The 12885-nt window shown below is 42.1% G+C and overlaps 3 protein-coding genes across 4 annotated transcripts in view; all 3 read left to right on the forward strand.

Moving 5' to 3' along the window:
• The first annotated feature begins 215 nt into the window (after positions 1-215).
• LOC109486758 lies at positions 216-6580 on the forward strand. Of its 2 annotated transcripts, none has more exons than XM_019790644.1 (5): positions 216-559; positions 3892-4079; positions 4513-4723; positions 5179-5291; positions 5859-6578. In XM_019790644.1, the coding sequence occupies exons 1-5, from the start codon at positions 495-497 to the stop codon at positions 5981-5983; spliced, it is 702 nt and encodes a 233-aa protein (XP_019646203.1). In that variant the 5' UTR covers positions 216-494; the 3' UTR covers positions 5984-6578. The 2 variants fall into 2 exon arrangements, with proteins under 2 accessions (XP_019646203.1, XP_019646204.1); XM_019790645.1 differs by lacking the exon at positions 216-559 and adding an exon at positions 1714-1852 and having other exon boundaries at positions 5859-6580.
• A 700-nt stretch (positions 6581-7280) lies between these two features.
• LOC109486763 lies at positions 7281-9896 on the forward strand. Its single transcript, XM_019790651.1, has 4 exons — positions 7281-7401; positions 8262-8647; positions 8789-8874; positions 9060-9896. Exons 1-4 carry the CDS (start codon positions 7368-7370, stop codon positions 9106-9108), a joined length of 555 nt encoding a protein of 184 aa, XP_019646210.1. The 5' UTR covers positions 7281-7367; the 3' UTR covers positions 9109-9896.
• An 809-nt stretch (positions 9897-10705) lies between these two features.
• Positions 10706-12885, forward strand: part of LOC109486744 (fatty acid hydroxylase domain-containing protein 2-like) — a 2940-nt gene continuing 760 nt past the window's right edge. The window contains exon 1 of the mRNA XM_019790630.1: positions 10706-10766. Coding sequence (XP_019646189.1) covers positions 10706-10766 — 61 coding nt within the window. The remainder of the gene's footprint in view (positions 10767-12885) is intronic.

Raw genomic sequence — 12885 nt, forward strand, 5'->3', positions numbered from 1 at the left:
TTATTGCGTTAACAAGTGGTCCATTCACGTTTTTATAGCGGGACACTGAGAGACCTGCCAATCACACCAGAGACTCAGTCTCTTAATTACTACCTTTGCTTGGCTTATCAAACACTACTGTCAGGTTAGAAAACACGGCCGTGGCGCTATAATCTGTCGTCATAGCAACGTGGACGCCATGTTGGAAGCGATCCGCTGAGGAATCAAAAGCCGTGTATTGTAACCTTCGATTTGTTTTCAAAACCTCAGGCTCAGTGTCGAGACCCCGAAACTCGATAAGACGCCTTTTGTGAAGACGTTAGCAGCGAAGGTGTGGTAAACATAACTCTTCATCCTGGAAGAAAGACGCCAACAACCTAACCTGTTGGTACATCTGACAGTACATCTGCTTTTAGGAGGTTTACAGAGAAACAGCGGGCGTGCCATAAACACGCCGGGCGGCACCGTGCAGGAGATATTACTTCTATCGGCGCGGTGTTGGAGACTTTAGCGGCATGGTTCACTTGGTCAACACCGTGTTTGGTGACTATTGTACACGCGTAGCAACACCACCTGACAGGTACGTAAGTTAGTGGGAAATACGCCGTCAAGTCTAAACTTTAGGATATGGGTTCCATTTGGCGTACGTTACCGTTATCGACAGAAGGCAGCGTCAGCTGATTTTGGCTTTGAAAATTTTTTACTGTGAATCAGATTGCTGTGTGATGTTCGTTTTACTCAGTCTAACCTTCACCTTAAGTACTGTGTTGGCTTTGTTGCTGTAGTTTCCTTCTATTTATTTTTAAAGGGCGTTATAAAAACAGGAGTTTTGTTCATGTAAGTACAGAGCGTCCTGTTGTAGGTAGAAAATTTCTTGTCACCACCGAACTAACAACACGGCTTGAAAATAGTAACATTTATCCGAACAGGGAGAATAATTGGCCAGAGGAGATTAACACTGTAGAGCTCATTTCCCGCGCAGTTAGGGGAAATATTGCTCTTCCTAAGACTGACTTCCCAGGACAATAATTCACGGTGTTTAATTTGGGCTAATCTTACTATCCAAAGATTGATATACTCTTATCTTAATTGATCGGGTATCATAATCTTACTGCCAAAGATTGAATCTTACTATCCATAATACTCGGAAGGCCTGGGGAAGGAGGCTAGCGAATTCGCTGCACTTGAAACGTCTCTACAAAAATTTGCCATTTATATAGTCAGACCAAATTGTTTTCCTAAACTTCGTCCTTGTGGGTAGAAGTTCTGTATATAGTACGTGCCTCTAGTACATTTTACGCTGAAAACGGTTTGTTATCAGTCAAAAAACGTCACCATTTAGAACGAAGATGTGTGAAACAAAATTTGTTATTGGTGGATGTGTGCTGGTGATAACGTTGACGAGTAAATATTTTGTTGATCATGAATGCGACAGGAATCCATTTACCCTTTCGTTAACTCTCTTGTCTTTGGTATAAAACGATTCTTCTTCACAATGTCTTACAGATATCAATCGTGTAAAATGGTTCCCTAAAAAGCTGATTTTTGAACATTGAAGGTTGTTTTTAACCTCAAATTCGAATAAAGTGAAGGGTTAATCATTGGAGTGGAAAGCCATGCTCTTTCTGTTGTTGAAACAGTGCATTGTAGCTACGAAAACAACTCCAGGCTAGCCGCTGTTTGTGGTCGGTTCTCTTCTGTTTCTTCTCCACCCGTGTCCGGACTACTTGGACCTGTACAAATAGGGCAGCCCCGGTTTCATCCATGTTTCCCAAGGTGGAGGCGACACCAGTTGTGGCGTACACGTTTTCTTGTAGCTCATTGACGGGTGCTTATGTGAGACTCGGCAGGTGTTAGCAACTATGTGGTCATGGTAAGGTTTGTCTAGTCTATCACAGTGTTTGCAAAGCTTGTTGTAGGAGACAGTATAGGGACGCTCCCCTCGCTAGCATGGATGTTTCTGAATCAATCAATCAACCTGGCTCTGTGCTTGGTTACAAGTACTAGTACAAGATGCGTTAAGAAACAATTGAGTCCTAGCATATACCAGGGTGAATGTTATTCCATGGCTATTTTTTTTACATCGGAATCGCATAGAATATTTATGGATTTTGTACCATACAGGATCTTCAAGGTGTGTTTTAAAGTCATATACTAGTTCATCGTCTTGCTCAGTCGTCTGTGCCAACCAATACAATAACGTTCTGTGTTTGGTACACGCTAGCTTGTAGTGATCGACCCCAGGTGAACTTCAGGTGACTTATGGCCTGAAAGCGATAAGAAAGTTTGCAACCACAAAGGTCTGGCTTTTCCTTTACCGATTTACCTTTCCTCAGAAAGACGGATGAGTTTATAAGGGCACTAACTGGTCTCAATGAGTGTATTTGCGCACGGGGATGTGCTTTTTATTCAGAAGTGGCGTCGTCATGCCGCATGTTTACCATCGGTCAATAGAACTGCGAACTGTTTACTTATAAGGTAGACACAAGTGACACTTGAAGGCATAGATATGCTCTTTTGTACATTTTAAACTTCAACATTGATTATCATTTCTTTCACCTTTCGTATGACATGGCTTAAGTTTGTCGTTGATAAGATGTCTTTACACAGGCATGTTTGTCACAAGACTCCCTGCCTTTTATTTCTTTTTTTCCGCTCCGGATAATTTTCGTCTGACATTAACGTTAGATCCAAAGTAGGGAAGGAACCTAATTTTTATGAGTGTCAAGGATAAGGCATCGACATCAGTTATACCAGCTCTTTTAAGCAAGCTCTGCAAGAAAAGGAACCAATTAAGCATCGTCCACAGTTTTGCGTGGGGGCCTTCTGTATTCTTTGGTATTCTTCTTCTGTACAAAAAGCTCGGTGAACTGATCCGGGGCTGACACAAAAGCGGAGCGGCTTCGATACTCACGCTCCCTTACATTTGCAGTGACCGTGAACCGAGCACACAGTTTGTGTCCGCAGGTTCTCCTTTCACGCCTGTCCGCACGGACCAGTTCCTTTCTATAGACTCGTGTTTTCCTTGGCTGATTCACAATGAGGACTAATTATACCTGTGCCTTACACCTGCCCTATAACACCTGGATTCAGCTGGCGGTCTTTTCTCTGGCCACGGATGACCCAAATTTACATTCTTTAAGATCACTGAAGCTCCATAATGTCATCATCGTCAAAGGAGAAACTGAGATGGACATATGAACAGGGAATATAATGAACACCTGTCAAGAACCGGGTATTTATTTTCAGGTATTTAAGGCCCACACGCCACCTACCGCACCGTGTGTTGACAGAAATGTCGCGGCAAATAGTTTGGGCGTTGCTGTGGAAACGTCACCGAGCTGACGTTGAGACCGTACACTTGCAGTTTTGTGCTAATTGTATAGGTGGCGCTAAACATGAAGGGCGAATCTATTCCCCTCGAAGCTTCTGTCAGGAATCTAAGTCAATAGTGTTAATGCTGAGAAATCGATTGAAGTGGTATGATGGAGGCTTTAGAGATGGAATGGAATGCTTATAAGATGACAATAATACTAAGTCTTTCGCAAATTGCGACGGCTGATCGCAGGTAGCATGTAAAGGACGAAGAATATGACTTAGAACAACGTTATAGCATGTCGCTACTCTAAAGTCTAACTTGGGCATGACTTTTATTTTTCTGAAACAGATCTCGCTTTTTCTAGTAATGTAGTAATCTGAGGAGAACATTTTTGTTTTCTCTCTAAACGCTATGAAACATCTATGTAATTAGTATATTAGATTTTGGCGACGCCTCAGAAATTATACCCTGCGTTACTCAATCTCTCAGTCCCGTGGCTAATTTTCAATTTAGTCAGTTCACAGAAAAAAATCGTAGGACATGATTTGTGTGTACATCAGACGTTCTAACGACCAGGTCGTTAACTCCCACAGGGCTAAACGTGAGCTGCAGGAGGCGCGGGAAAAGCTGCCGTACCTTACCCAGGTATCCCTGCGGCAGACAGCAGGCGGCGGGCGTTACACCGTGCCGGTCAAACCTCCCACAGCTGCCCCGGAGAGGTCGTACAACATCCACCTTCTGCCGCACACAGACGTCACATATGCAGGGCACGGACAGTCATGTGAGTGTTTTAAGACTTAATTCTTAACTTTCTCAATAAATTTTATTCCGAAAATATTGTCTGTAGGTTTAGGCTTGTCCGGACGGAGTAGGTTGACGGCATGTGGGTGGGATATCAAAAGGTCTGACACAGGAAATGGGGTGCAGTTGAAGATCATGAATCTCGACGAAAGTCGGCAGGATTTGCAGAAACAGATTTAAGAAAGCCGAAGATTGCACAAGGGGCCCTCCAACACTACACTTTTCTGGCCTAGTACATCATACAATCTCCTCCGTTGTTCCAATAAATTCACATAATCCATCTAATTTTCCTGCAGATCTCTCGCTGTTCTATGGCTACTATCCTTGAGATGTGACTGGTTTTCGAATTATTAGGATGATTAATATATACGAATTGTTAGATCTAGAAATGATAAGTAAACGTTATTTTGCAGACCCGAACCACAAGCACTTCGACTGGAGTCGGATATTCCTGAAACGCAGTTGGAAGGACCAGCCGCGCACAGCCCCTTCTCTGTACGACCAGTCCATAGACGTCCCACGGACACGGGCGCGGGCACAGACCAACGGCCTGCCCAGGCAGAGACTACCGGCGGACAGTCTCAACGCAAGGAAACTCAAGAAATTCAGCGATCACAACCTGAGGTCAGACTTTACACATGTCAGAGTATGACCATACGAACTACTAGTAGGTAGCGACATCGCTGTATATACACCAATCCCGGGCCCATAGCCCTGCCCACCACGATAGGTCAAACTGACTTAAATCGAAGATATGCAAAATAAAAGCAACAAAAGTCTTTGACGGACATGCAGCCACTGCGTTATTGGTCGAACCACTAATTGCTGAGCTATCATTGAGTGAAGTTCTAACTTTGATGGACATTTAATGTTGGTGTCTCAGACAGAAATGATTTCGACGTGACATAGAAGCCCACCTCTCAAACTAGAACTAAAATGCTCGATGCTAAACTTCTAATGACATAAACTATCGTAGAAGGAAACTATTTCTGCTAAGTTGTACGCAAATTTCTTTATGCAGAAATATAATGTTCCAGACGTACATGTATATGATCAGCTCATGACTGTCTGTTCTACAGATTACAACAGAGCGCAGACGGTCTACAGCTGAGACTTCCCGAACTCAGGCCCGCGCCGAGGATCACGGGAAGGGGCACAGTTTACAAGCCACAGAATCCACTTGTGCATTCAGGTGAGTGGGAGAACATCTTCTTGGGTACTCAAGACTTACACAGTTTAAGAATCTTAAGACTAGATCTTAGATAATTGAAGGAGTGCTTTTTGCTGCTTCCAATGATACTAGTAGTAATTATATGTTGATGTAACAGCCTCAATGTGGCATTATTGGAAAATATGGGGGCCCACAGTAGAACATTGTCGTATGAAAGTGTTACTTTAAATCACGTTTAGATATCGCTGCTTTGATATTTATGTACTTATGTATTCTCCTTTAATGTCAGCGACAGGCTAATAGCGAACCCTTGGTACAATTCTTTCCGCCTAGACTCTACCAGGCTTCGGGAAGCGGTTGGAAAGAGTAGAAACTGGCTAAATAGACAGATGATATGCTAGGGGAGTAGTTCGGCGCAAACTGTTCTTTTTGCGCGGACCAACTCCCCTGGCTAGCTGGCATATCATCTGTCTATTTGGCCAATTCCTGTCCTTTCCAGTTGCTTCCCAAGCCCCGGTAGAGGCTTCTTTCCTCCCTCGACGATCCTCCTGTTTCACACTTGTCTTTTTTTACGTCCCGGTACACCAGAGATCACGCGGTCGTCAGTGACGCTGCCTGACGTGGGGAAAGTGACGGAGACCCGCTGGGTGAACATGGTGCCCATCAGCGGCCCGCCCAGAGGACCGTGGTCCTTCTACACCACAGAGCGGTGACTAGGCTAGCGGGGCCGAGTACCATGTTTCTGCAAACTTCGGAAGGCGCAGAATAAACGTTAACTACTTGTTACATGCACAGGGTAAATAATCCCCGGGGAGATGTTTGAATAAAAGATCGTAGAGTTCTTGACTGTCGGGATTCTCAGTGATAGCTACCTAGAAAATTTTGAGCGTTACGATTTTTCACCCTAACATCTGCTTGGAGATTTCAGGGCAATTACCAAGACTACAGTCGGTGACAATTATCATCTATTGAATGGAACGTCTGTATTACACAGAACTCACAGCTGATAATGCACTGTACTGGTACCACAACAAGCCATATACAAGAGTCGTTCGCCTTTATATCAGGAAACGACAACTAGCAATATATTTGTAACCTCGAATTCCTTAGTAAATATAGATAGGAGTAAACATTACTTTTGTTAGCGGCTAGTACAGAGCTGTTAGTAAACTATATGCTCTCGTGCAAAGAATATCATTGTTCCGTCTTCCTGGCAATTAGTACATAGTCGGATGTAATTTCGGTAGCATATACGATACTTGCTATAAATATTACGGTTCAGTGACAGTGTCCAAGTTGATCTGGAAAATTGATAATTTTTTTGTAGAAGTATTGAAAAAGATATTGCTGCTAATAGGTACTAGAAACATTGTGTGAGATGTGTCACAGTCAGATATATGCTAAAAAGTAGAATATCGATATCACGGTAATCTGAAGCCACGTTGTTGACATGTACAATGCAATTGTTTGATGCTGCTACTACTCAGGAAGTGTCAGTAGTTTTGTTAACTATATGTATCAACAGAAAGACATGCACATTTTCAGCTTTTTCTGCACATCTTGTTTCCATTGTTAAGAAATAATAAACTTGAGCAAATCACAATTTGTAGTGGCAAACATTGTACAAAATGTACACGTTATGAAAACTTGACAATAAAAAGAATGAAAGTTTACTGGCTGTTGCACCTTTGGTGGTACGTGGATGAACGTAGCACGTGATATTTGTATTTAAGAGTATCTTGGTTCAGTAAAGGCTATGAGTGAAGCATGCAGTTTTCTTCGTGCTTGTTTATGTGTGAAAATGTCAGTGCAAAGGTACCAGCCCAATTTCCACATGTAGCCAATGTTTCCCTATTTACAGCATGATGGTGCAATATGTCCCCTTACGATCTTTTATAAGTCAATCACAGCGAGCGTTGCAATCTGGGATTTGAAACATGACCCAACCAACGGCGCCATATTTACTCCCGTGACCCAACACCAGGTCGGCACAAAAGAAGGTGTATTGGTTTTCCTCCATGAGAACAACGCAGGCTAAAACTCCTCCGCAGGCAACATAGGGAAAAGATACGTGGACAGACTGTGAAGCACTCAAAGATGGTAGCACCAATCCAGCATTTGGTCAAGAAGGGTACGTACAGTAGGATTTCAAAGTTTTAGTACATAACGAAGACGCCAAAGCTGCTGTAGGGATACAGAATGTAAGGATCTCTGAGCATGACAAATTCTGAAGGTCATAGCTATATATAGCTAACGTTAGCTTTGAGTCGGAGACAAGATTATTACAGTTGAACTGTTTCTTACCAATGGCTATTTCGGAATTCACAAGCTGCAAGTCAGGTTAAACTACGTTACGTTAGATTTATATTTGACAAAACATGCGACCTCCAATTCATTAGGGCACACAATGTGTCATGTTTCACAATGAAACACGGGTACCCGCTTAGTCCCGAACACATGGACGTCTTACAATGTACATAGAAACAGCTGTACATGTTTCCTCCATATTTTAAGCAAAGGCGAATTATCTATTCTATCGCTCATGACGCTAATTTCCTGGGGGCAGGGCTACTAAAAACTACAGAAACAACTGTGACAGGATGGACTTGTGTCAGGCTGGACTTGTGTGTACATCAGACGTTCTAAAGACCAGGTCGTTCCCACAGGGTTAAAGACTAAATATCTATTTACAAGAGCGACAAGCCTAGGTACGCAGTAAGCAATTCTGGGACGGCCTTTTCGTCAGCCAGATACCACGCAAATGAACCTAATAAATCCACATTGTATTACATTGTGTGATTATGTAATTCATCAGGCAACTTTTAATCTATATCTATAACCTTAGTCTCCTTGAAATGTTTTCTGTCTCGACAAAGGAGTGATCATAGTCGTCGTAAGATTTTGTCGTAGAATTTTCAAGCAGGCTGTGACAGAACCTGACGAATTTGACATCGGTCCCTAAGTTATAACTTTTTCCTGTCCCGTTTGCAGACGTGACGTTTGTGTACCACAGCCGGGACTTAGAGCTGGCCAGGTTTCTGGTGTTCTCTGTAGAGCGGCACAACTACAGCACTTTCTTCAGACACCGCGATGCCTTCATCCAGCCTGATCAGTTGATAACGGACTGGGTGGAAAACACCATGCGAAACTCGCGCGCCATCGTCGTCATCATTTCTGATCCTTTCATGCGTGGCGGCGGGCTACTCGACTTGGAGATTGCCATGGTCACGGCGGCACAAAGTCAGGATAAGCTGGTGGTCGCAGTGATCTGCCAGGGGTGTGACCCTCCAGGTCTGCTAGCGGCGGCCAGGACGGTCTCATTCAACGGGGATTTTGACCGGCTTAAAGGAGATCTGATGAAAGTCATCCAGGGACATGTATGTACCAATAAGTAAAGCTCACTTCTCATGTACTAGTATCTTTTCCTCGTGTATTTGATAGGGTGTCACTACACTTTATCTTTTCTGTCAAGAGATCCATTACACTTCATGTTCATGAGATGAAACCCTTTGTTTCAGATATCTAGTGCCCAGACGTCTACGGAGAGGGTGCACGAATCTCAGCCTACCCCTGGTTCGAATCGCCAAGCAGACCGCGACAGTGGGTAGGTATAACTTTGTGATACTAGTTGTAGATGCATACGACAAACTATAGATATTTTAAGTAAGTTTGAAAACTTGTTATAGTTCTTCGTACTTGTATTATACTTTGTCGTTCGGTTTTCTACGTCCGGTAATAGCGTTACAAGTGGATCTGCATAGATAACTTGCTCGTATCTTTGTTCCCCAGGACATATTACGTGCGTTACAAGAGGACGTGTTGTCTCACATTCAGTTAGCGGTGATCACAGCCCTACGGCCCTCTGATATTTCGGACAAATTACGGTACATCGTGCGATCCTCTAGAGATCGAAGCGCCATGACGTTCTGTGGAACTGCTATTATGAACGCGACCATCTTAACTTTGGCACTGCCATTGCTTGGTCTAGTTTTCTCGACTCTTGGACATCCATTGTTCGAGATCCACCATGTACACTTAATTTTACTGGTGTTCCCACTGTTTAAAGATCTATACTGCTTTCAGCAGATTGCAAACTGTAGATATAAGATCGTGGCCATGTATAAATGTTGTAGGTCTGGCAGAGAAAACCAAGTGCCCGATGTTATCCGTACACTAGTCTCTACAGCTAATACTTCATATAGGTCAGTCCGGAGCTGTGTTGTCACTGTACTAGCCGGAGAGATAGCAATTTGGGCAGTCATTGCCAATATCTCACTCGCTCAGGGACATAACATCAAAGGTATCACACAGCTTCTGGAGATGTATCCCTTCACCGCACTTCCCTTTTCGGTCTTCCTGCTCCACACGTGTTATGTGGCCGCTCACTTGTTGTTTTACCATGATCCCACCCTTCGGACCTTGATCAGGGACCAACTGTTCTACTTCGAAGGTATCATGGAAGACCCAGACTTCGGTAAACATCACAAAACACTGGAGTCTTACCTCAGTAGACTGCATCTATAGAAATATGTGGCAAGTAGGACATGCTTGAATAACGTTATGCAACATTTTGCTATTGAGTTTTGAAGTGTGTGTACTGAGTAAAATATATATTATGTTATACATTTTGTATTGTGAAGTGAAATATAACATGACAGTTGAGTAGACATGAAGCGTCCGTCGTGATGTGTATTTCTACTTGTATACATGCAGTATGTATTCTATATTGCATAAAGATGATAAAAGCGTTTCTTTGGTATAATAATGTGTTGGGAGCCCTCAATACCTCATATTTACATTGCGCTAGTTTTCGCGACACTAAAAAGAAGCGTAGACCGTGGAGTTCAGGTGTTGAACGTTCATAACGATCCAATGCAACGAGTGGTAACGTTTAGTCATCTGCAAATGTCAAAATAACCGCAGCACAGGTGGTCAAATGACACAAACGTGACTTGCAATTTTGTAAGATGTTGTAAGCATGACATCAAGGGGTAAAAGGTCTGGACTTTCCACCGGAAAGACATGTGCCGTCCTGGGGCTTCCCCCTGACACGAGGCAACCAAAACACAGATCACGCCTTAACTGGCGCTGATCACGCAGCCGGGCTGCAGGTGTATAGGGCTTGACCAATCAGCAAGCAGGTATCACATGTACGTGTAACACTGTGTAACAGGTAGCATGTGACATCTCACTTCAGCTAGTCCACAGAAGTCTTAGACAGTTTGATAGCGCTAATTGTCTACTGAATAGACGGTCGCAAATATTTTCTAACCGTTCTATCATCCCGAATAATGTAGGGATCTCATTACGACTAAATGAAGTCGTTGTTGACATTTTAATCACCTGAAGTTACCTGCACCAAGCTCGGCGGTGAGTGAAAACGTCAACATTTCCGTGTTTACATGAAAAGTACAACCCGAGTCCTGAGCACGGGCATGTCCACTATCCCAGACCATATTCAACAGGAGGCAGACAGAGCAACAGCTGAAGCGACAGGTGAGTGATATCAGCCACTGAATAGCTAGACATGTCAAAAGCTTAAAATTCAAATGCCATGTTACAATATTGCTGAGTTCAATCCGCGACCAAAAGCGTAATCAGGACGCTATGTCAAAGTTTTATTTGCCCAAAATAGTTTTGGCAAAACAAAAGTGAACAGTTATACTTTCATTGCTTGATATGTGCAACTTACTATGACCTTCCAAGTGCGAAAAAGAACTTGTTGTGTAACTGTTACACCGTGTTTTGGTCTTTAAACTGAGTACAAAAGCACACCCCGCCAGGTCCCCCCGCACACTCCCCCGCACACCTTTGTTAGTAAATAAAGCCACGTGACGTGACGGTCGGCATTTACTTTCCCAGAATTCCCTGCAACAAAAACATTACGTCATGCGCACTACTGTGGTGCAGTATTTATTCACAGGTGGTTGGACAAATTCTTTTGGGTGGGGGTCAGAAAAATGTTGACATTTATTTTTGGTTAATCTAGGAATAGAATAGAAGAAATAGTGGAATGGTGTAATTTTTTTCTCAGGTCAACATTTTTACAAAATATTTTGTGTACCTGTATGTGCAATTCTTCCCTCTATCTCTGATGGAATGTTTTTGTTTTTCCACACGTTTTACACATGTTTCGTGCATACATCATTTGTATACATTGTATATTAGATCTGTAGAGATTTCAAAAACAAAGATTTACGTTACGAAATAATAATGAAAAGATGATTCAAAATTGCTTTTGGAGAGTACACTATTTACTGTCAAGTCACCTTTTTGTGTCAACTTCCTTGTTTTATTTGTCATAATCAAATGCTGCAAGAAATTCCCATTATCAAAGTCTTAACTTAGGGTTATAAAATGTTTTAGCCTTGGATTATTCATCTCAAGCTATCACATTTTTCAGTACAATTACAAACTTGACATATTCAGCAGCTTTACTTCATTTTTATTTTCCTATGTCTAGGTGACCACCTGTATGATCATGATGTCACCTTTATCTATCACGACAAAGATCTTGACTTTGTAGTCAAAGCTGTGAGATACATTGAGGAGCAGCATGAAGACCTCAAGGTCTACTATCGACGTCGTGACTCTCTAGGACCCATACTGACCAACATGGTCAATAGTATACAGAACAGTTGTATCACTGTTGCAGTCATCTCTCAGAACTTCTTGGATGATACATTAAGTGACTATGAGCTACAGCTAGCAATCCTCACTGCTGTAAAGAAACATGGACAGGGGTGTTTGCCATTGCTCCTGGACAACTGCAAAATTCCTGCAGCATTGGAAACTATTGAAACCTACCATCATAGTAGGGACACAAAGAATGGCTTTGAGGACCTCAGCAACCTAGTGAAAGCCCACCTGTGCAATGTGAGTCAACAGATAGTTTGCATTGATTATCATACTTTTAACAGTAGAAACAAGGTACCATACAGTCCAATAACAGATCATAAATGGGTTGGTTTTGTGACAAGGGGGCTTCATCACCAAAAAAGTACACAATACCTTGATATGGTATCTGATACAACTATAATAAAGATCCAATTAAAATGGAATGTTAATTCAACATTGTTCCAGATTATCCAAAGATAGCAATTTTGAAATTTTCCTTTTATTGATATTTTTCAACTCAAGCTCAACATCTTCTGTGATAAACCTTCTTGCTCACTAGGCAAGAAGAGGGCCATGCCTTCCAAGGATCAAGTGTTTATTGTTTATTGTTTATTGTCCTTTCGCACATAAAAAAAGTAATGGTATAAAAAGAAATTATGTACAATCAAATACATGCAGGAGAGCCCAAGAAACCAGGAGGTTTATCTAGTGGGCTCTCCCAAATCCTGTTGATGATCTCATATTTACAACATTATTTACGTTAACAATTAACATGCATGTCTTAAGGGACAAACAAGAGAAAATTAACTCAAACAAGATAATATAAAGTTAACACGGCAAACTAAATATCTAAACAATAAAGTAAGACAATCAAAAACATATCGTATTCAACAAAAAAATACATTTCCATTAGTCAAATCATAAGTTAATATGGTAAGAACAACATAAGAAACCAATATTAACGCAAGGAAAATATCGTAGCATAAGAAAACAAGGA

Source organism: Branchiostoma belcheri, unplaced genomic scaffold (genome assembly GCF_001625305.1).
Source record: "Branchiostoma belcheri isolate BF01 breed outbred unplaced genomic scaffold, Haploidv18h27 scaffold83, whole genome shotgun sequence".
In the NCBI taxonomy this organism is placed as follows: domain Eukaryota; kingdom Metazoa; phylum Chordata; class Leptocardii; order Amphioxiformes; family Branchiostomatidae; genus Branchiostoma; species Branchiostoma belcheri.